Source organism: Sorex fumeus, unplaced genomic scaffold, assembly GCF_029834395.1.
Source record: "Sorex fumeus unplaced genomic scaffold, SorFum_2.1 ptg000006l, whole genome shotgun sequence".
Lineage (NCBI taxonomy): Eukaryota > Metazoa > Chordata > Mammalia > Eulipotyphla > Soricidae > Sorex > Sorex fumeus.
Genome location: NW_026606063.1, coordinates 47064539 through 47089423, shown reverse-complemented (window position 1 = coordinate 47089423; position 24885 = coordinate 47064539). Strand labels below are relative to the sequence as shown.

The following is a 24885-nucleotide window of genomic DNA, read 5'->3' as shown; positions in this document are numbered from 1 at the left end:
ATTCTCACTGAAACATGAACTTATATTATCAGGCTGATTCTAAAACATCCTATTACGTCTAGAGATTTCTTTAGGCAGAAGAGAAACAGCTGGAAGAAAGTAAAATGTATGATTTCTAGTTTTTGAGATTTCTACTTAATTGACGAACATGAGTCTCATCTCATTTTGACAGTTATAGCACTTTAGATGAAATAAACTGAAATATTGGCATCATCTTTTCTTCAGTCTTTAGACGGTCTCTGTAGTAGCTGTATGAATCACAGTACTTTTGAAGCCAACAAGTAACAAGATCCTGGGCTTCAGTCATCAGGAGTCTTATACAAGTCCTTTCATCATTATACAGGACCATAATAATAAGCACAAAGCAACAACTACCTCACGCAGTTTCAAAAAGCAAATAAATATCAATCTATTTACATTGATCTAAAGGGAATGATTCTTGGAAAAATCAGTTCAGATAATTTTTTTCCCTAAAATATGGGATAGGGACAAAAGATAGAGTAACTTTAAGTTCAAACACACCTTTCATTTCTTTAAGAAATTGTTCTTATGATTGCCACTCAATGCCTCTTTTGCAAACCACAGCACCCAAAAGGAGAGAGAGAAAAAAAGGGAATGCCCTGCCACAGAGGCAGGGTGGGATGGGGGGGGGGGGGGGCGGAGGGATACTGGGATCTGTGGTGGTGGGAAATAGGCACTGGTGGAGGGATGGGTATTTTATCATTGTGTAATTGAAACCCAAGCACAAAAATTTGTACGTCTACAACTGTACTTCATGGTGTTTCACTAATAAAAATTAAAAAAAAGAAGAAACTGTTCTTTCTAGGAGTAAGGATGTGGCAAACTTCATATGGCATTTAGGTACTTATAATAAACAGTCTAAGAGTGATGCTTCTTGATTTAGTAATAGCACTTAATGGCTTCATATCCTTTTTGGAAATAAGTATGATATGAATTCTGAAAAAATAGACTTTTAACCTAATGTCAAAGTTCTGTAAGTTTTTCAATGTCACGTGTCATTGGATGGAGAAAGCTTACCCTAAGACAATGAGTTCACCATATTTTACTGGTGCTTTGGATGGATGATTTTCTTGATCAGGAGAAAACATGAGCTTGGCTTTTTTCTCAACTCTCTGTTCACTGGTCAGGAGCCTTGGGACACCTTTTGCATTATTTCCTAAGAAGGGAAAAGTTATCATTAATGATGTGAACAATGAACTTCAGTTTACTTAATTAAAAAAAATTTAATTGAATCACAGTGAGATAATCACAAAGCTTTCATGATTGAATTTCTGTCAAACAATGATCAAGCACCTATCTTTCCACCAGTGTACATTTTCCACCACCAATGTCCCCAGTATCACTCCTGCCAATCCTACTCCCTGCCTCTGTGGCAGACAATTTCCTTCTTTCTCCCTCTCTACTTTGGGGCATTATGATTGGCAATACAGAGACTTAGAGGCCACCATGTTTGGTCCTTTACCTACTTTCAGAACACACCTTCCATCCTGAGCGATTCCTCCAACCATCATTGACTTAGTGATCCCTTTTCTATCCCTGCTTCCTTCTTACCCAGTTCATGAGGCAGGCTTCCAACTGTGGATAAATCTTCCTGGCCTTTGTCTCTACTGTCCTTGGGTGCCAGTCTCATATCACGTTATTCTATATTCCACAAATGAATGTAGTCATTCTATGTCTGTCCCTCTCTTTAAGGGTGGAATACCACTGACCAAGCAAGTGGAAAAAAACGTAAACAAATGGGACTACATTAAACTAAGAAGCTTCTGCACCTCAAAAAATAAGAAGTGACCAAAATAAAGAGAGCACACTGAATGGTAAAAATTATTTACCCAATACCCATCAGATAAGGGGTTAATATCCAGTATATGTATATACAAGACATCAGAACTATACAAGAAAAAAACCTCCAACCCCATCAAAAAATGGGAGAAGAAATGAACAGAAACTTCCTCAAAAAAGAAATATAAATGGCCAAAAGGCACATGAAAAAATGTTCTACTCACTAATCATCAGGGAGATAGATACAAATCAAAACAACAATGAGATATCAGAGATATCATCTCACACCACAGAGGCTGGCACACATGTGGGGAGAAAGGGACTCTTTTTCATTGGTGGTGGGAATGCCGACTGGTCCAGTGTTTCTGGAAAATAATATGGGCATTCGTCAAAAAAAACCCTAGAAACTCAGCTTCCATATGATCCGGCAATACCACTTCTGGGAATATATCCCGGGGTGCAAAAAAGCACAGTAGAAATGACATCTGCACCTGCATGTTCACTGCAGCACTGTTCACAATAGCCAGAATCTGAAAACAATCCAAGTGCTCGAGAACAGATGACTGGTTAAAGAAACTTTGGTACATCTACACAATGGAATAGTATGCTATGTTAGGAGAGATGAAGCCATGAAATTTGATTGTAAGTGGATGGACATATCATGCTAAGTGAAATGAGTCTGAGAGGGAGAATGAATTCCAGTTTAAATAAAGATGTTTTCTAGTAATTCCCAGTAACACAATATCACACAAAGTATCCCATAGTACACAAATTATGTGTCATTTCCCCTGTTCTATAATGGCTACATATTTGATAGAACTATTTAAATAGGTTTAGGCTGGAGCGACAGCACAGCGGGTAAGGCATCTGCCTTGCACGCAGCTGACCCGGGTTCGATTCCTCCGCCCATCTCAGAGAACCCGGCAAGCTACCGAGACTATCTCGCCTGCACAGCAAAGCCTGGCAAGCTCTCTGTGGCGTATTCGATATGCCAAAAACAGTAACAACAAGTCTCCAATTTGTTGTGAGACGTTAATGGTGACCGCTCGAGCAAATCGACGAACAACTGGAGGACAGTACTACAGTGAAGTGCTATTTAAATAGGTTTAAAATGTAAATCTGGAGTCTTCTTTTTCCAGGAAGATGAAATAAGGTATACTTTTCTGTTTCTTTTGCTTGGTACAACTAAATATCCCTGAACATTATATAAGGAGGTCCAAAGAAATAGCTCAGTGGCTAACTGCACCTGTCTTGCAAGCATGAAACCCTGAGTTTATCCCTGGTGCTACTCACATATGCTGAGTGTGTTCTCTGCACCTCTGCCACCTTGAACTCCTGTGGTTACAACAGAATATGTATAAACACAACCAAGTGTGGGGAGCCCCTGCCCGCCACTTCCTCCCCTGCCCGCCACGTCCTCCCCAGCCTTTCATCTCATTGGCAACAACAACAAAAGGATGGGAAATAAATGAAGCTTAATTTAATAAGGAAAAAACATATTACAAGATACAAACAAACCATTGTAAAGGCAGACTAACCAGTTGGGACCTTGGGTCCCAACTAACGATAAACTGATGAGTTCTCTGAGTTTCCTTTTTTGGCCTAATATATTCCATACTCAACGCTAACGAATTCAACATCCTAGAAATACCGACAGGCAGAGACCAAGGGGGAAAAAAACTTAAAAGTTTGCTTTCTGTAATCACAGGAATAAGGAAAGGGTGGAGCAGGAGAGATAGCACAGTGGGTAGGGCTTGTGTAGCCAACCCAGGTCAATCAGGTGCCACGTAGGGATGTACTATGTTCTCCCCCCTGGCTTCACCCCCACCCCCTGCCAGGAATTATTTTTGTCGATCCTGAGCAAAGGGCCATGAACAAACACTCAGCATAGGGAAGGAGGGAGCAAAGAGAAAACTTTATAGATTAAAAATCACTTTATATCCGGCCAACACAACACAAAACACTCCATCCCCATACTCCCCCACCAGACACTAAACACACACCTGCTGCAGTTGCCTAGATTTCTACCTCATGAAACGACATGGAAAGGTTCTTTACCACCACGATAATGTCAGCCAGGGCATAAGCCAAGACTTGCACTCCTCTGGCTGTGACATAACCCCCATTTCTGCTCTAGCAGTATCAGCGTGTACCATGTGGGAAGCAGAACCTGCACCCCACCCAACAATAACAAAGAGCTCTTTTCATGCGGAGGATGAATAAGGAATCAGGAATTCTAAGACCACCAGTGGAATCAGAAGGCACCCACGAAGTCACTGCCGAAACGTTTAAAAAAGGCTAATGAAAACAAAAACTGTAAATAATATCACTCTCAGAATACTATAATAAACTGCCCAAATTGCAAGAGAAAGTGACTCATCATTATCTGAAACTAGGAAGATTTAAGATAATGAAAAAAAAAATCAATGGATGCCCAAGCTGGGGTAACATCAATGTTGCCTGGTAGATATTAGTGTGCAAATCACCTAATCTAAACAACAGAGAAAATAAAAATCTAATTCCTTGTGGATCTAACATTTGTAATCACTGGAACCCAGAAGAACTAAGAATGAAAGTGAAAGTTCTCAAAGAAGAATGGCTGAAAATGTTACCAATTTTGGAAAAAGAAAAATAAAAAAAACCTATAAACCGATTAAGTTAAACTCCATGCATGATAAAAAAAAAAAGTCATGCCACGTCACATTTAATTAAATTTCTAAAACCTATTAAATATAAAGAAAAAATATTTTCTTTTCTTGGAAAGCAAGCGTGTGTGTGTATGTGTGTGTGTGGGTGTGTGTGTGTTAGTATGTGTGTGTTCGTTCACCCATCAGTGGACTAGAGAAATATCTTGGGCTGGTAGTGCAGGCCTGGCAGTTTGGGGTTCTGGTTTGGTGATTCAGAGCTGCTCAGGACCATCAGTGCCACACATACTCAGAGGTCATGTGGTGCCAGGGATGGAATTTGGGGTCCTGTAGCTATGGAAGAACATGTGCCAGTTCTCTGAGCTATCTCCCTGGTCCCAAGACAGAATACTTTGAAAGAAGCCAAAAGAGAAACTATACCTACCTGTGGGGGGAAATAAACAAATAACAGTGGATATCTCATTAGAAACAAAAGAACACAAAAAAAGTATTAGTAATAATAAATATTAATAACTGTCCTCTCATTGTTCATCAATTTGCTCAAGCGGGCCCAGTAATGTCTCCATTTTGAGACTACTTGTTACTGTGTTTGGCATATCGAATACGTCATGGGGAGCTTGCCAGGCTTTGCCGTGCGGGCAAGATACTCTCAGTAGCTTGCTGAGAGAGGGGCAGAGGAATAGAACCCAGCTAGAACAGGCTGGCTGCGCGCAAGGCAAACATCCTACTGCTGTGCTATAAGTTAATAGAAATATTATAAATGAAACATGATTTTAGGTGCTGAAAGGACAGCTAATCAGAACTTTATATCCAGCAAAAATGTAGGAGAAATCAAGACATTCTCAGACAAAGAGAGAATTAAAATAATTTGTCACCAGATTTACTTTCATGAAGAGCTACAGAAAAAATTTTAAGCAGGAAAAAGTTAGAAAAATGCAATAATAAAGTTTTCCTTTTGGGTCAGAGAGACAGCTCAAAGAGCCGGAGCACTTGTTTTCATACAGGTCAGGTTCAATTGCCAGCACTGCAGGGTCCCCCCAGTACAGTCAGGTGTGCCCCCCCCCCAAATGGAAACTTAGTTTCATATAAAACCTGTAAAAAAGTGTTTATAGCAACTATTCCTAAGAGTGCAAAATTGGAAACAACCCAGATGTTCTTTACTGTGAAAACCATTAAGACTTCTGAACAGCCGTATTGTGGAATACTTCTCAGCAACAAAAAGGAATAAGCAATTGGTACATGAAATAGCATGGGTCAGTCTCTAAAGAACTTGAGTAAAGCAAACCTCACAAGATTATATAAATGATTCCTTTTTTTATGCAATCCTTTTGAAATGACAAAATCATAGAAATGGAAACTAGTGACTATCGTGGGTTATAGACGTTACTGGGCCCCCTCGAGCAAGTCGATGAACAGTGATACAGTGATATTCTGGAATACTATTTTCTGTGTGTACTAGGAAAATATGGAAAGTTAGCCATAAAATCCATTTCTTAGTAAGTCTCAACTGTTTTTGAGACTGTTTAAGTTTTGGGGTTTCTTTTTTGGGATTTTTTTTGGGGGGGTATATTCATCAATGTTCAGGGGTTATTACTGGACCCACATCCGGGAATTACTCCTGGCTGTGCAAGGCAAGTACCCTACCTACTGCACTATCTCTCTAGCCCAAGAAATGACCATTTTGGCTATCAGGAGAGAGTTCTGCAACACTCACAAGTAGAGAGAAGGAGCCGCTGCAGGTAAGCAAAGGACAAGTCAGAGAGGAGAGCAGCAGTCAGAACCTGCAGGTCTTGAGGGTCATTTAAATGACTGATTTGGTCGATACAAAACTTTAGTCGTTTGTTGTTTTGGGTTTCCCTGGTTGTGTGGGAGCCATGAGGGCTAGACCTAGTGGTGGTTTCCTTTTCCTAAAGGAAAGATTTCTACCTCTCTAATTGTCAGTGAAGGAACTCTGGAAAACTAATCTTTGTCTCAACTGGTCCTTCAGTAAGACACAGCTTTTCCTTTGTTATTTACATGGTATATAGCTTTTCTGCTTACACCAAGGCAGAAATTTTGTGCAAAATTTTTACCCTGGGAGGGAAAAAGAGAAAACAAATGGCAAGCAAGGAACAAACAGATATAATGCAGATGTTTATACAATCTTTTCTACACTTCTATTTGGCAGGCAGTAAGTAAGCATAATGGCAGAGGGCACGGAAAGGTTGGGGGATGCTTTAAAACATGCAAATTATGTACAACTGTGTATGGTTAAAAAAAAGTGAATTATATACTGTCTTGATGAAACCTTTTCATCTATACTAGAATTCCCCTGTTGCTGACTGCAAAGCGGTGACTCAAAAATGTTTTATATGGTAAATTTACAGCACTTTCTTCATAAAAGTGAAAATTTGGTTATATTTTTCATAATTAGCAGAACTAATAAACTGCACTTTGCCATTACAGGAGAGAAAGGATGTCAGCAGTAGGAATGTAAGGTTCCTACTTCAGATCAGTGACTTTGAATTTAAATTTTCAATATAGCAAAGGAGGATGTGAACTCCATTCCTCCTTTCCAGTTAGGGCACCCACCTGAGCAAACTCATATTCCCATCCTAGGGCAACTGAATATCAAACCTGTTTTCTAGCTCCTGCATGGAACACTTTTTCATCTTGAAAAAGTAACATCTTTCCATGGTCAGTACTCACTCCTTACACCAGGATTTCTCAACCTTGGCACAGCTGAAGTTCTGACACTACAGGGAAGCTTAAGGGCATCCCTGGCCTTTAGATCTCCTAGACTCCTAAGTGGCACCTTCTATGATTAAAAAAAAAATCTTACTGATCTCCCCCCATTCCCCACACCCTGCTCATGTACCAAACTGAAGGAGACAATTTTTTTTGAGAAGAGTTTCACTGCTTCTGCCACAGGGCTTGTAAGATATTTAATAAATGTTTGCTTACAAACATCATCATCCCAATGTCTTAATGGGTTATTACTAAGACCTGTGTTATAAAGGCAATGGCTTTAAAGGTACCAGAGGCAGTTTCGGTGTTTTATTAGTCCTGAAAGAGTGGCTGAGATTAAGAATGGGAAACTACCATCTTATCTTGATAGCAATTAATTACTAAAGAATTCTGCACATTTAAAATTTTTTTTCAATCTTAGCAACTTCTTTCTAGTGATTGAAGGAAAGGAACTGGAGCTAGGATTACCATAGAGGCAGCACTAAGGCCAGTGCTGGGTAGCCTGACGTTTAGAAAAAGACTAATCTGTGGAGGCCAGATAAGGAAGTATCTTCTTGACCTAGGAGACCCATATCTAGAAAAATTAAAAGTGGGTTTTGGAAAGCATAAGGGAATCCTTTTAAGTCAAAAGGGGTGTCAATTTGAATCAACCTTGGATTAAGGTCTAACTTGCACTTGCATAGAAAGTTAATTAGCAAAATGCTTTCATATAAGATTATTTTACTTGACCCTCACAATAGCTCTGTGAATTAGGTAGAAAAGTCTTATTAAACTCCATTTTCCAGATAAGAGAACTGTGTGTGTCAGTCAGAAAGGTCAAGTGACTGGTTCAAGGCCAAACAGGTAGTATCTGCCAGAGTTAGAATTGAATCCTGCTATTAATTAAACATAATAAACTCATTTAATTTTTGCTACAACTATATCAAAATCCTTTACCACCGCTTTATAAAAGGGAAAATGGAATACGGCCAACCAGGTTCAATTCCCATATTGTCCCCCAAGTCTCACCAGGAATCTCTGAGCTCAGAACCAGGACTAAGCCTTGAGCACTACAACATGTGGCATGTGCGCAGACGCAGACACATACACACACACACACACACACACACATACACACACTAAAAACGGCGGGGCCAGGGAGAGGATCTGAAACTCCTAGAGTTAAGTAATACAAGTTTCTTCATACGTCACAGTAGCCAGGTTGGCTAGAGTTGAGTCCTAAACAGGAATAAAAAAACCTTATCATGAACCCACTTTTGACAGCAACTAGAAAGTAGAGCTCTGTAAAACTCTCAAACAAGTTACACTCCAGTACAGACTGTAATAGCTATGCAAATATGACTAGTGCTGTTGGAGACTAAGTGGACCTCTGTCACTTCCTTAATACTCACTGTATTTGTCAACCCTACTTCCTGGTGGTGGCAATAACAAAAACGTCAGTAAGCAAAGTGGACTTTGCATGTTTGTTTCAAAAAATGGGGAGGAGAAAAAGGTAATCCCCAACTGGAAAAGCAGGGTGCTACATTGAGGCACACTGCTGGTACTTCTAGGCAAAAAAATACGCATTACAAGTGGGTTCAGACAATAGAGTCACAAAAACTATTATGTACTTCTGAAAAGCAACAACTAAGAAAAAATTTTGCAGGGCAGTATTCTTGACTGGGAAAAGGCAGTTAAATACAAATTTGTCACCTTAATGTCAAACGATCAGGTAAGTCCCCACATCTAAAAACTGTATTTTAAAAGGCAGAATTATGGACTCAAAACTTTTTCTACTATCTCTGCCCATGCGTAGCCTATTTTCAAAGTTCCTATAATGCTATATACTTCTCAGAAACAAGGGTAGAAACTGTTTAGCCATTTAACTCCTAAACAAAATTCCACAGCAAACGGTAAAACTGGTAGGATTAATTAGCAACTTGGAACAAAAGTACAGGATTAAAGCACATTTGTGGGAATTTCTATCATAACACTAGTGGCCAATTCAAGTCAATTTTATTTTCATAGTGGCTAATACTCATGGATTCTGTCTGTTGTCAAGTACTGTTCTATATGCAATTTACACCTATTACTTACAGAGTTAATCCTCTGAAGAACTTTAGAAGATAGGGCTACTGTAATTCAGTTATTTTTGCTTACTATTTGTAGTGTTGGGTATTGAACAATAAGCCTCATTTACAGGTAAGAACACTGAGGTTCTAACTCAAACCCTATTTAGCACTCCAGAACTGCTGAAAGCACATAAAAGGGAGAGGCGGAGAGAGAAGGGGGGGGGGGGGAAGAGGGAGGGAGAGAGAGAGAGAGAAGAGAGAGAGAGAGAGAGAGAGAGAGAGAGAGAGAGAGAGAGAGAGAGAGAGAGAGAACACAGTGTTAAGGTGCATGTCTTGCATGCAATCAACTGGATTCAATATCCAGCACCATCAAGAGTAAAGTCCTGAGAACTGCCAGGTATGCTCCCTAAACTGAAAACAAATAATAAAAGCACATGAAGTCAGAGGGAGAGAACAACATTGGGAAACAAAATTAAACAAATAAGAACCGCCCTCCCCTCTTTTTACTATAAGGTATTAAGGACTGAGAGTTTACATATGCTATTACTTTAACATGAAATAAACTATAATACCAATAGTTCACATTTTCCCAGCAGTTCAGTCATTTAAAGTTGAGTTTAAATGTTCCTTGAACAGGGGACAGAGATATAGTACAGAGGCTAAGGGCCTTGCCTCACATGTGCCCCAACTAGGTTCAATTTCTGGCACCAAATATGCTCCCTGAGCTCCGTCACAAGTGATCCTTGAGAGTAAAACCAGGAGTAAGTGCTGAGCACAGCTAATTATGGTCCCCCAAACCGAAAATGAAATAACTTGGCTAAAAATGAATTTTTCTCAGTCTAAATCTGTAACAGTTGGATAAAAAAATTAATCGAACCCGTCATATTTTTATATTTTAAGAGTAAATAATATTGGGGCTAGAGAAAGAGTATAGCAGGGATGCTTGCCTTTCACATACCTAACTCAGGTTCAATCCCTGGCAACTCATATGGCCCCCTGAGTCCTTCCAGGATGCAGAGCCAGGAGTTTGCCCTTAACATGGCCAGGTGTGGTTCTCCTGCAATCCATAAAAAAGGAAAATAATAGTATAGGCCCTTAAAAACAACAATAACAACAACATTGTGTTGTGTAATACATTTTTAGGTAGCAAAGTTACTTCCAGAAATAAAATTATCTAGGTTATCTCTAGTCTTTATTTTAAACACTGATGAGCAAGAAACAAGCATTTTTTTTTAAAGCATCAATAATAGTTTCAGAGTATCTACCCCAAGACATCTATTAACTGAACTGAGAACACTGACTTCAAAGTGGGAAAAAACTGGCAGATACCATCTTTTTTGTTTTAAAGAATACCTTTTTGTTTCAAAAACATTTCATTTTATTTTTATAAAATTGCTCACAATGATTTATTACATTCAATATTCCAACACCAACCCCACCACCATTACACCGTCCCACCACCATTATTTCTTATTTTCCCAAACACTACCCAAGACTGCCCCAAAAGCAGGTGTTAAGTGATTTATTTTGTATTGCTTGTTATAGTTCATTTGCTAAAAATGATTTAAAAAAAAGTGTGCAAAAAGATTGTATCTCACCCAAGAGCCATTAAGCTCTTGTATGAGAGATGGACATGTTGTTACAGGTTAAGCCTTGTGTGTTAATATTTTCTTAATCAAAATTGGATCCTTCCAATTTACATCCTATCCAATGAGTAGTATGTGTGCTATTCCTATTATATCAGTGATGCAGAGTATGAGCTGGCATGGTCACACGCTGTAGGAATTCTAAAATTTTGATGGGGTGATAGAGCTGGAGTTAAACTTTTAACTGGATGGAGACTTTGGAGTCCAGAAGCATCTGGCAGACACCATCTTAACCAACTAAACAAGGTTATCAGACTTGTAAGATAATTTGATATATCATGTATCCCTGATTATGATGCACTGAGGATACATTATTTCTGTGCTATGTCTCCTCCAAATATATGGTACCAAGATAAAACCAGAAGGGGGAAAAAAAAAATCAAACAAATCTCCAACTTATATTAACTTTTTACAAAATAATTATTATCAAAAGCACCAACACAATAAAAGACAAGGGCAGACGGAAGGAAACTTGCACACTGGAGATTAATGAGCAACAACAACTCCATGTATTGTGAAATCATAAACTGGGTCCTGGTAGTGGATCTCTACTACCTCCACTACCCGGCTGCTGCCACACTCCAGGACGCTTTCCAGACACTTGAACCAAGACTCATGCACTACTGAAGCCCCATAGAACAAGATAAGCGGAACTGTGAGACCTTGGACTCCAGGCTCAATAGACCCCGGGACAGAGATTCTCTGCTTGCTCCCACCAACAACAGGTGATAAAGGGATTAAAATCAGGAGCCCCACCCTACCCTGCCCTGCTTGCTTCCCAGGGATTGGATTGCACACGGAAGACCCACCCTACCTCTACAGGTACCAGATAAATACCTCACCAGCAGACCTCCACTACCTCCACTACCCAGCTGCTGCCACACTCCAGGACGCTTTCCGGACCGCGTGGCCACTTCACGGTTGTGCAACACATTATAAGACACTTAATATCATTCTTCCAGAATTGCCGTACCATATTTGATAGTAAAAGGATATCAATGGAAAACTATCTAAACTTGCATATTGAATATATAGTTTGACAGTACTATGCCAGTCTCCATTTCCTGGTTTTCAGAAAGCTACTTGGTAATAGATTACTAATTAGGAAAAGTGGAGTAAAGAATATTTATAGGGGCTGGAGCGATAGCACAGTGGGTAGGGAGTTTGCCTTGCACGCAGTCAACCTGGATTCAATTTCCAGCATCCCATATGGTCCCCCAAGTACCGCCAGGAGTAATTCATGAGTGTAGAGCAGGAGTAACCCCTGTGCATCGCCAGGTGTGACCCAAAAAGCAGAAAAAAAATATTTATAAACTCATGCTATTTTTCCAAGGCTAGAAGTGTTTCAAAATAAAAAAGTTCTGAAAAAAGAATTCAAACAAGTAGACAAAATAGCCCTTAAAATTTATAGTAGGCACTGAAAAATGAACTCGAGTCAACATTTGCCTGTTTACAACCTAATGGTTCAAGTCTTCCAAGCTGTGCTGTTCCTGTTGGGTAGCAGTGCCTGTCAAGTGTCCTTTTCTCCACTGAGAAGCTGCCCTACTCACAGCTTCACTTTCTTTTGGTCAGGAAAGTTGTTACTACACAACTGTGTTATTACTCATTAACTAAGTGATATCTGAATCAAAGTAGCAATCCATTCACATACTATTCAGAACTTAATAAAACAATGTTTTATGTCTTTTTCTTAAAAAAAAAAAAGGTTTTATTAAAGGGTAATTTTAGGACTGATGGGATAGTACAGAGGTTAAAGCACGTGTCTTGCACTCAGACACCCTTGTTCATCCCCAGGCACCACACATGGTGCCTGAACACTGCTGGCGTGGTCCCCAAAAGCCTCAAAATGAAAGTAAAATAAATTATAAAAATTTTAAAGGACAATTTTACTTTTGAAGTAAACCTTTTAGAAAACACTCTGCGTTGTTCAACTGTGCTGTAGCTTCTGAATTAATGCTGAACACACTAAAATCTCAAACAGTATTTGAATTTTAAGTTTGATCTACTCACCTGAACCCTAAGCCTTTAAGAAGAGTCTGGGAAAGAAAATATGGGAGCAGAGAGGAAAGGTGAAAGCAGCAGGCTTGGATAATTTTGATGTATTTCATTAAAAAAAAAAAAAAACTTGAGGTCTGTTAAGTAGCTGTAGCAGATATTCTAAAAACCTAAGGAGGGTTCTTCTCAAATCTACAAGAACTACTTAGTAGCACACAATTTTCCTGTATTATGAAACAGTGACAGCATATTCTGTATCTCATATAATTGGTCACAAGGACTGAATCAGAACAAAGCTTCAGTGAGTTTTGCATATCAAGGAAAAATGTAGCTGAAAATTCAAATTAAAACTTAATTACTAACAGTTTCTAACAGTAAAGTCAGTTATTTGATTAGAAATAATTTTTAAAAGATGACAATAACTAATCTCAGTTATAAAAATTTCATCAGATTTTTAAGTTTTCTCTGGTTCAGGAGTTCTCAAAAGCTACAGCTGATCTTTCTTTTGACCAAATCATAATGTTTTCCCCATAAACTTTTATAGCAGTAATTTAGAGACGTTGTGTGTGGGAGGCTAAGAACATCTATTTTTTAGCACAGTGAATATTTTAAATCACTCAGTGTGGTATTCCTATTTAACTTTCTCTATTAGGAAAATGGTATATAGAGCTGAAATAATTCTACAAATTTCCTCTTTCCACTCTGGTTTGTTATCACATTACAAATACGCCTATTAGATAAATAATTACTATCAAATTTTCCTCCTCAAATTAGCAACTTTTCTTTTGCCAATGGCTTAAATTTCATTTTATACATGTAAAAGAGAGGGAGTATTTCCCCCTCACAAACAGGTTAGAAAAATTAATAAGATAAATCTATATTATTGGGCACTCTGGCAATAGTCTAGCTGATTCGATTATTCATAAATTTTCTTTACAAAAGAAGAAAAATGACTCAATTATACCTTTTCTTTTAATGAAATTAAATGGTTCAGCAAATAATACTGCTGGAAATTTCTGACTGTTCATTTTTTAGTACAAAGGTTTCCTACCCATCAATCATTAGGTCTAAAATTAATAAATCTCTTCCCAGAATCAGAGGAAAAAAACAAAAGAACATTTAGATAGACCCACTACTTAATATCCTTATAAAGCACGATACTCAATTTAAAAAAAAACTAATTTTTCACTGCTTTCTGAAAATGTTTATACAGTAAACTGTAATTGTCTTAAAGGCTTAGCTTTTTAGAAGATAATTTATAACCAAAATCCTAGATTCTGAATAAGCTGCCAACAGCTGACCAAAGTACAATGACAGTACCATCATTCTGGCACCCAAACAACTTTCTTCAGAGAGCAGCATAATTCTGAAACTTAGTAAATCAAAAGGAAACAATGGGACATATTATGTTCTAGAGCACTTTTTAAAAATACTGTAAAGCTTGCATTGAAAAAAATATTATAGAATTCTCAATTTTCTGACCAATAATCACCAGCACTAAACACTTGTAGTTATTTTCCTCATACTTTCCTTAAGACTGACAGGAGGAGAGATTAACAGCGTACATTCCCCCCCCAGACACACAAAAGCTCTGGGGCTTGAGATTTCTTTAACCCTCTAATACAGATATATATATTTAATGAATACATAATACAGTTCTAAAGTTCAATATGTAAAAATTAAAAACAAACAGTCTGATTGAATCAAATTGCTCTCTGTCATTAATCCTACCTTTACACTGAAGCACTGACAATGACAAAACTATACAACAGAACACTTACCTCTTTATTCCACTGCTGGCAGCACAAGCAAGACAAACAGCCTTCTCATCAGCAGATAGAATCCAGATAGTATTAAAGCATCTCCCCATTTACAATTGGAATACACTGAATTGCTGTCTGCTCAGTGTTCTTTCACTTAAGGACTTCATAATATGTGTGGGTGGGCCTGTATTACGCAAAACAGGTAAACACTATATAATTCTAGATTCTATTGGCTGAAATGAGAGCTAACTTCTCTCTTACCTCCTCCCTAAGGAAGTCTGTAGCCCGAAAGGGAAGAAACGGAAGTCAAAGGGAAGCACAGAACAATTTTTAACACAGACTTGATTTTAAGATCTGGAATAAGGTACTTCCAAAAGGAATATTCTATTTATTAAAAGGCTGACTGAATTAACTGTTGAAGTGCTCTGCTAACTGCCAGAAGTATGATTAAGATGCCGAAGCTGAACTACCTTTTCATAATAGGGTAACTGCCCATTTTCAACATTTAATAAAATAGTCAATCTGTTAAGAAACATTCCATTTTGAAAAAATAAAAAAGAAGATTCAATCCAATTCACATGTAAAGAAAAGTATCCTCTTAGCACTGTCAAATAAATCTGATTTTTGAGATCTTGTTATAAATCACTATATAATTCTAGGCATAAGAAAAGGTGAATATTCTATCACATTTTCAATTACCATGTTTATTTCCAGCTTTATACTTAAAATAAAGTGAATCCATTTGGAAAAGCAAAGCAGAGCTAAGCTGGGATTGGACTGCTTTCTCAAACAGCTACTGAAGGCACCAAAATATACTGGCTTTATATTTTTCTTATCCTACTTATAAGCTTCATTGCTCACTACTCCAAATTCTCCTTTTCCAAAATAAAAGTGGTCAAGGTTTGTGCATGGAACCAGTCTAGTCCCCTAGTGAGCGAAAGAGAAACTGGTTTTATGTTTTTTTTTTATATTGGAAGGGGTGGGGGGAGTGGGGTGGGGGAGAGGTAGGGTGAGACCCAGCAAAGCTCAGAGCTTACTCAGGGTTCTTACTCTAGGGCAGTGCTGGGGGCGGGGTGGGGCATGGAGGATTAACAACTGTGGGATACACCTGGGTTGGCTGCATCAAAGTAGGCACTCTACCCTCTGTACAAGTTCTCCAGTCTTTTATACTTTTAAAAATATGTTCTAAATTAAGTTCAAAAAAGCTTGTTCATACCTGCTCAAATAAACTGCATATGCAAAGAGTCTACCCTCTCCACTCATTAAAGTCATGTTCCACTTTGTGTAGAAGGGTCAATATTCCTTTATATAAACATTCTTTTGGTAGCTCCAAGTCTAGTAGTACCTTGTCACCTACTGTCTTGGCACACAAGGAACCACTCTTTATCTTAAGAACTGCAAATCTACTTTTTTCTTCTGTTGCTTCTCGGCATAACTTTGGCACATCCCTTGAAGCTATTCTGCAGTAAATATGCATAACATTTCTTTTGCTCATTCAGCTGGCAGCAGGCCCACTTAACTTATTGTGAAATAAATCTGCTCAGGAATCCTACTTTTTGTTCAACAAAGATACCTGTCCTCCAGGAAATATATCCATAACATGATCTGGAAAAATTCTAAGTTTTTACTCTTTGGTGATCTTGCCTGTCATGTGAACCAGGGCTGATGAGACTACTCAAGAAGCCGGATGTGACAGGTTCAATACTCATACCAAACAGAATGTGGTTGTGATTCTTTATGCCTTAAACTTGATTCCACAATAAAATCTGAGAACCTGCCATTCTTTAGACCAGCATTATTCAATAGGGACCCCCTAGAATATTCCAAAGGAGCTAAAGGTGAAAATCAAGTGGAGGGCAACACATAAGACCAACTGTGAGGGTTTGTGGTAAGGGGCCAACTGGTAGGACCAGGATAGAGGGGGGCACCATAGGAACACAACAATCTTGGAAGGGACAACAGGTGAAAAAAAAGTTGAGAAACACTGTTCAGGTAAACATTTTGGTTCTCTTAGTTGAGTGTTTTTCTTGCTCAGCTCCTTGAGTAACTAGGTATCTACAGCTCATATTCTATCAATTGAACTACCTTAATAAATTAAATACAGCACTCAGAGTAGAAAAATTTCTTATATATTTCAAACTGTGTTTATACCAAATAATGTGTTAAGGGAGTATGTATATTTTCAAAAAGCTCTAAGTCACTAAATATAAAAACATTCAGGGGCTAGAGAGAAAGAACAGCAAGTAAGGTGCTCACCTTGCATGTGGTTGAACTAGGTTCCACCCGCTATGGTTCCCCAAGTATTGCCAGGAGTGATCCCTAAGCAAAGAGCCAGGAATAAGCCCTGATCATCACTATTTTTGGCCCAAAAACCAAAACCTAAAACAAGCCATCATATTTTCTTAGTAATTATAATGGAACAAAGAAACAACATGAAGGGAGAGAAAGGGCTAGATTAAATTTCTGAACTTCTCTTTCCTGGTCAAACTCTGATTTAGTCACTTTTGTCACTTAAGAAAACAAAAACAACTTTCTTTTTCTTCTCACATATACTTTATTTACAATGTCTGGCTAATAATATCAACAAGACCAATCAAATACAGAAACTAAACTTTTAAGTAGGTTTCTTGGCTAGTGGAAACCAAAGTAACCAAACTCTGGTACAAGGCTTATTAAGATGTCTTAAATATCTATATAGCATCTGAACATAGCAATGATCTCTCGAGCACAGTGAAAAATGTAACAGCTCATCTCAGAAAAAAACAAACAAACAAAATCCAAGCAAAACAAAGTACACTTACCTCACAATTTCTAGGACTTTTCAAATGTTTCTTTTCTTATGGTCCTATTTTTACCAGCTGAAGTTTAGGCATTGACTTCACCTTTTTACAACAACTGATCTCTGAGACCGTGATTCTTGTCTAACCACCTCCAAACACTTCTAAGGATGTAACCAAAGACTCATTCCTCATAGTTCCTTTACTTCTAGCCACACCCATAGCAGGTGTGTAAATTATTTCATCCTTTAGTTCTACCTCATTGCTGATGCTTAGGCTGTGATCCTCTAACCTGTAAGGGTAATTCACATAGATGGCATCTGCTATTCCACAGTAAGGTTTGACCAAGTACCTACACACAGTTTTTTCCTTTTGGGAAAAGTTACTTTGGAACCTAAGATTTTTCAACAAGGCATATTTCTACCCTGTCAGGGGCAAGAAGGAAAAAAATTAACTGGACTTCACTGTATCATACGACCAACTTTTGAAACTGGAAAGAACTTTAAAGAATACTTTATCTTGTTCAGGGCCTGGAGATGTGATTCAGGGGTAGAGCACACCTGCCTTGCACACATTCTCACATAGGTCCCCAGCTCTGTGGCACTATAACCAAGTACCCGTGGAAAAAAGCAACCAGTGTGGAAACCCTTGCTTCACAGTAAGAAGGAAAGCTATCAGTGATCACAGGATACATAAGGGGGGTACTAACAGACTTCTTGTTTCTAACTTAAGAGTTCATGAATTTTGGAGGGAAGGACTAAGTCAGTTAACAAGTAACTGATCCCTTGACAGTTTGGGTATTATGATATGACAAGTTCAAGAATTCACCTTTAGAGTGTGTGTGTGTGTGTGTGTGTGTGTGTGTGTGTGTGTGTGTGTGTGTTTACTGCTATAATTACCATATAGGGAAAGCTAAAAAGATGACAAAAACTTATGAAAGAAATACCAAATTATTTGCTCACTGGATTAGCTATATTTTTCTAAATCAGTTACTTAAACTCCTACTGTGCAGGCTTTGCTCACCTGGAAATTTCCTTAAACAAATGAGAGAAATCTAGATATAAAAGAACTGTTATAAATAGTCCACAGAAGAGGGATACTTGCAAACCACATACCTAATACAGATGTGCAAATATATACAACTGAAAGACTCTGGCAAATAAAATAGGATTTACCCGATATTTTTATAGAGGATCATCATAAACATTTCTATAAAGAAGATATACAAATAGTGGTAGTACATGAAAAAATATTGCTCATTAGCCATCAGAGAAATATAAATCAAAACTATTGCCCCAGTATTCTAATAAAGTAGGCTTTTGCCAATTTCGTGTGAATGTTAATATGCCTGACCCAAAACGTATGCTGTGGCAGACACAAAAAATTCATTTTGAGATTCTTGGAAGGTCATCTCAAAGAAAGAATTAGGTAATAAGAGAAGTTAACCTGAAAACGTAAAGGAAAAATTATGCCAAAATACATCAGGATGAAATGGATGGTGTAAGACAAGATGCAACAAGAGAAACAGACAGCAGGACTGAACACTTTTTGTTACTGATGCTCAGTCTCAGTAATACTGTGAAAATCCTTATCAGTGAATCCAGAAGGCTAGGGTATGCTCCCCTCACCATTTGTGTACAAGATGGAGAAGCACTGGTTCAAGAAGCAGGGATGGGCTGATTCCTTTCCATTTCCTCAGGCTGAAGAGACCAAGAGAAGGCCAGTAATAGAGATCTTTTCAAGATGGGTGCGTAAGTCCATTCTGTATAAACTTATTCGGAGACTAAATTTTAATAAATTATGATTATCATAGCAATATTTCCTAAACAGTTTTAAGTGAATCTGGTTTTTATTTACTTATTTTCTTTTTTTGGGTCACACCTGATAATGCACAGAGGTTACTCCTGGCTCTGCACTCAGGAATTACTCCTGGAGGTACTCAGGGGACCAAATGGGATGCTGGGGATTGAACCCAGGTCAGCTGCGTGCTAGGCAAATACCCTACCCACTGTGCTATCGTTCCAGCCCCAGTGAGTCTGGTTTTAACATTCATAAATTGGCTCAAACTGGAACTTTGTTGTCTCCTATATTAATTTAGTGGTGGTTAAAGTTTTGTTCTTATTTTCAATGGGACCTTTACTACAGCAGCTATAAGTATGTTAACCATAGTTCTTTTCCTCTTTGAAAAATAATTACTGTATATGAAATGAGAACTAACCTGGTAACCATAGGTAGTTGCCTCAGTTTTTTTTTAATGTCAGAATTTAGTTTTTTTTTTTATTAAGATCTGAATACAGGAATGAAATTATTTTTTCAAATCTGACCATCTTTATTTCTGTCTTATCTTCTCAGATAAAAAGACTCTTCCCACTCAAATAATTTAGAATCTATACCCTATATACAAGGAGAAATACCATTTTAAAAATTATTTTTAAAGTAAATTCAGTACAAGCTAAGATAGGTTGATAAGCAGTATCATCAGTTTCTTACACAACAGTGCTCAGGGCTTATTCCTGATTCTGTGCTTATGGAAATATATTTTGTGCCAAGGATCAAACCAAAGTTGGGTACATGCAGGACAGCATCTAATAAACCTCTGTGCTATCTTTCTGGCCCTCAACTGGTTCCTTTATACTCAAAACTAAGAGCCCACCTGTACTAAAATTGAGGTAAAGAGGTGAAGAAGCAGGGGGTTGGGGATGTGCTAGTTCTGGTGTGTCCTGAGTTCAGTTTTAAAGTACGTGTGCATGCGTGCATGTGTATGTGTGACTACTACAGGGTCAGATATAATTTGTTTTTATTTCAATAAGCTGAGTTTCATTCATTTTACGATTCTCAACCAGAATCATCTCTATTAATATTTCATTTACTAACAAAGTATTAGGCATTATGTAAACATTATCCTTTACAACAAACAAAACTAATGAACATAATGTACTTTCTCTCTGACCAAAAAAACTGCTGATATTTGAATCTATACATTCAGTCTTTTATTTGATTATTGTTATTTTGGGGTCATACATGGTAGTGCAAATTCCTGGTGCAGTTAGTACTGGGGGACCAAACCCTGAGGTTTCCACATGCCTAGCATGTGCTCTAGAAATTCAAGTCATTTCCCCAACCCTGTTTTTAACTTTGATCTTAAATTCTTTATCACTTAGTTTGTTGAAGTACCTATTAAAAAGAAATGGCCAAGGTTCCTGTTCCTATCCATTACAGCTAATCAATTATATTATTCATACTTATTAAACACTTGCCAAAAGCCCCTTTTTGTCATGCCGGTAAAAAGAAATCTTATAATTAAAGTTTATTTTGTTTTGAAAAGTCAGGGTTCTAAAACTCACAATGTTACTTTGCAACTATTGCTTCACTTGCCTTCAACATTGTGTAGGTGGAGGAAAGAAACCAAGACATTCAGAACAAAATGTGAAGTGGAGAAATTTTTAGACAGTAATAAATTGTGAAAACCACTTAAGCCTACTGTCAGAATGATCTTTTGTAAAGAAACATGAATGCAGGCACTTTAATATATCTCTGATATTTAATGAAAAAATACTAGGCTCAGAATACCATAAATTTATATCTTGTTTCAACTAATTTGGACTCTTTCATGTAACTCAATAAACTGCAATTAAAATTTTGTTGAATTCCTCTTTGTAGTGCTTTTTAAAAAGACTAAGCTTTTCAAAATTCATATTCTCCTGCCATTAATGATTATGAAAACATTCTTAAATATTTATAAATTTTGCATTTATTTTGGTGGCCACACACTGTTGTGCTCAGAGCTTATTCCTGGCTCTGTGCTCAGGGATCCCTCCAGGGGCTCCTTTGGGGGAAGGTAATGATATGAGGTGCCGAAATCTGAAAATGGGGGTCAGTCATACCAAGGGCAAGCCAGCACCTTAATCCCTGTACTATTTCTGGCCCAATAAATTTTCAACTAAAGTCACAATGTAGATTGGAAAGTCTACTGTAAATGAATCTTCTATATTTGTAAACTACACTAAGGCCTACCTAATGACTAAGAAAAGCTGTTGATTCTAGAAAATATGCAATACACCTAATATTGTTGATTTATAAACAGGAATTTTAAAAAGATTCAAATGTTACCTAGTAATATGTATATACACATACACACACATATACACAAATATATAGTAGTCACTGTCACTGTCCTCCCGTTGTTCATCGATTTGCTCAAGCAGGCCCATTGTGACACTTGTTACTGTGTTTGGCATATCGAATACATAACGGGTAGTGTGCCAGGTTTTGCTGTGCAGGCAAGATACTCTCGGTTGCTTGCCGGGCTCTCCGAGAAGGGCGGAGGAATCGAACCTGGGTCAGCCACTCACAAGGCAAATGCCCTACCAGCTGTGCTTATTTGTTTTGATTTCTGGGCCACACCTGGTATGCTCAGGGCTTCTGGCTGTGTGTTGGGGGATCACTACTGGTGGGGCTCAGGGGACTACACGGAGTGCCAAAGATTGAACCTGAGTTGGTGTGTGCCAGGCAAGCTCCTACCCACTGTATCTCTCCAGCCCCACCACACACTGTTATGAGAATGTAACACAACCCACCATTCAATAGCTATTTGCATGGAGGTGGGGGAGAGCAGTGCAGAGACTAAAACTAGGGCCCCACCTAATGCAAGGGATGTGCCCTAACCGTGCTATACTCCCAATCTCCATCAGCTATTTACTGTGTCTCCTGGTGCCCAGGGCTTTGCGCCAACCACTCAGATCTGGGAACCCGACGGGGGACCCGCATTTCCATCTTTTCTCCACAGACAGCTTTGTAACCTTGTACTCCCTGTCCCACCGTCTTGTAAGACTTTTCCCCCCTCTTGCTCTTTTCCTTTCTTTCATAACATAGGCCTCTTGAATAAAGCAAGGGCTGGATACGGTACAGCAGGTAGGGCGCTTGCTTTGCAGATGGTTGATCTGGGGGGTTGATGCTCAGCACCCAATATGGTCCTCTGAGCCCTACCAGGAGTGATCCCAGAGCACAGCTGGTGTGGCCCCCCCAAACAAAAACAAAGCAAACAAGAAAAAAAAAAAAGAAAAAAAAGAAAGAAAAGAAAAAGCAATGTGAAGTAAAAAGCCAACTATTCCAAAGCAAACAAGAGTCTATTCCCGACGGAAAGAATCTGCCCAGGGGTTTCTGGGGCGCCTGGCCCTACTGCTCTTGACCTTAAAAGCACTGGCCACCATGGTCCCACGGCTCCAGGGCCAACAATCAGTGGGTGACACGTCCAGGGCTCATGCTTATCCTGACGTCCAGCCATGGCACGCTGACTCATCCTGGCCACTGCAGGGATGAGATTTTTCTGCCCTGCTAAATGAGAAGATTTTTTTTGGGGGGGGGGGGGTGGGATGGGGGAAGGGAGGTGTTTTAAATGGCAGGATATAGAGCTCAAGCTCAATTTCCATTTACGTGAAGGCTCTGGGTCTCGTTCTGCCCAAGTTCGGCTTGCAGCTGAGGTCTGCCCTGGGTCATGCTTCACAGGCCGGAGCAGTTCCTTCCTCCTTCTCTCCAGAGACGCCTCTCTGGGAGCTAGGAAGGGAAGAGGAGAGCCTCTTTCCTGATCATGGTGCACCTTGCCTGGAGGGTGGTGTGCTCGGGGTGTGGTTCTGCAGAGCTGTGGGTGTTGACCTGGTCCCCTCCACTCTTTCTCCCCTGCCTTTTCCCGAGGTCCAGACGTGGGACTTCTCCTTCTGCAGGGTAGCGGAGGCACATCTGGTGGTGCTCGGGACTTGCTCCTGACTGTGTGTTCAAGAGTGACCACTGGTGGTGCTCAGGGGACCATATAGGTAGTGCTGGGGATATAGTAGTAAGGCAATGTAAAAATGAAAACTGTTAAGTCTTCATTCTTCTAATTTTCTCCTAATAACAAAGTTTTATTAGAAATTATTTTTAAATTTAAAACCATTTATCTTTTAGATTCATCATAATTCCAATGCTTTCCAATTTTCCCCCAAATTTGAAGCAACATGGTTGTCTCTGTTACATATATCATACTTTAAAAAATATATAAATAAAATGGAATACATAATAATGCTCACTAAATAATAATTTGCTTTTTATCTCTTTTGTTTAGGGGGAGGGTGTTTAGGGAGAAGAGGAAATAAAAGTGGAGTTGTCTAAAAAGTATGTTTGTTTCCCAAGAGTCAATAAACATACTAGGCATAGAATTTAAGTGCAAAAACAAGGTTCAAAACAGACTCTTTCTTATACATCATTCTGATATTTCAGAGTCCACTCTCCTCAAGAACCAGCTTCCCTTCGAAGGCTACAAGACTGTATTTTCTGCCTTTTGTATTGGCCAATACGAGTTTTTCTTTTCTTTTTTTCTTTCTGCCACATAATTGGAGAAAGAGAAAGTCATCTATAGAAGTTGTAAATAGCAAACAGATGTGATTTTTTTTCACCAAAGCCCTAAGTTAAAGCTTATAATAAAATTGGGCATTCAACTCTGTACAGAATCTAATACAAAGACATGATAAATCTAAAATTCCTAGTCAATAGCAGCTGATAAAATTAAATTCAAAGGAAAATTGCTTGGGAAATTTTCTTAAGACTTTTAAACATCCTAAACTTTTTAAAAACAGGCAAATCATTGCATAATTTCAAGAGAGGAAATAGTTAACCATAACCACAAAAAGTATTCACTTTAGGCGCATGACAGGAAAGACATGTTGAATACCCAAGTCACAGAAAGTGTTTAGCATATAATTTAACATGGTAGTAAGCCACAAAAACTAAAGCCACTTATATAGGGGCTTAAGCACAGTGGGTAGGGCATTTGCCTTGCACATGGCTGACCCAGGTTCAATTCCCAGCATCGCATATGGTACCCTGAGCACCACCAGGAGTGATTACTGAGTGCAAAGCCAAGAGTAACCTGTGAGCATCCCTGGGTGTGACCCAACAAGCAGGAAAAGAAAAAAGAATAAAATAAATTAGTGATTCCATTTCTGTGGATTTTGGTGACAGTTGCTAACTGGAACGAGGCAAAAAACAATACAAGTGGCATAAAATAAACTAAGAAGTACATACCCTTGTACTTCTCAGATCACAATGAAGTGAGTTTTTTACCTGGGTATTTCAGATTTCTACATTTAAAACACATGTACAGCTTATTTATTACTTAGCTCTTATTAATGTTCTTAGTAAATAACGTTGTTTATTTTACAGATAAAACATACAGAAGCATCTGTGAAGACTTGGTTAAGAGTCTATATATATATATATATATATATATATATATATATATATATATTAGTTACTAAGAGTGGATGATTGCCTGCCTGAAAGGGTTGTGAGAATTCAAGTGCTTAACTCACAACAGTAGCTCAAAATGGTTTGTTATAGTTTTGGTAGTCAGCTGTATATTTTTTATTATCAGTTATGTAAAAAATAATTACTTTGTGTAGAGAAACTATTTCCTGCTAAAGAGAATTTAAAGGTAGACAATCTTCAAA

At 38.4% G+C, this 24885-nt stretch overlaps 1 protein-coding gene across 2 annotated transcripts in view; it reads right to left on the bottom strand.

Annotated features, from left to right (window-relative positions):
* PELI1 (pellino E3 ubiquitin protein ligase 1) overlaps positions 1 to 24885 on the bottom strand; it is a 51207-nt gene that overhangs the window by 12053 nt on the left and 14269 nt on the right. The window contains exons 1-2 of one of the 2 annotated variants that reach the window (XM_056125682.1): positions 14646 to 14713; positions 1039 to 1177 (exon numbers count right to left, since the gene is read on the bottom strand). In XM_056125682.1, the coding sequence (XP_055981657.1) occupies positions 1039 to 1109 (71 nt within the window). In that variant the 5' untranslated portion in view covers positions 1110 to 1177; positions 14646 to 14713. Of the gene's footprint in view, positions 1 to 1038; positions 1178 to 14645; positions 14714 to 24885 lie in introns of those variants that run through there. The other variant, XM_056125679.1, reaches the window with a different exon arrangement.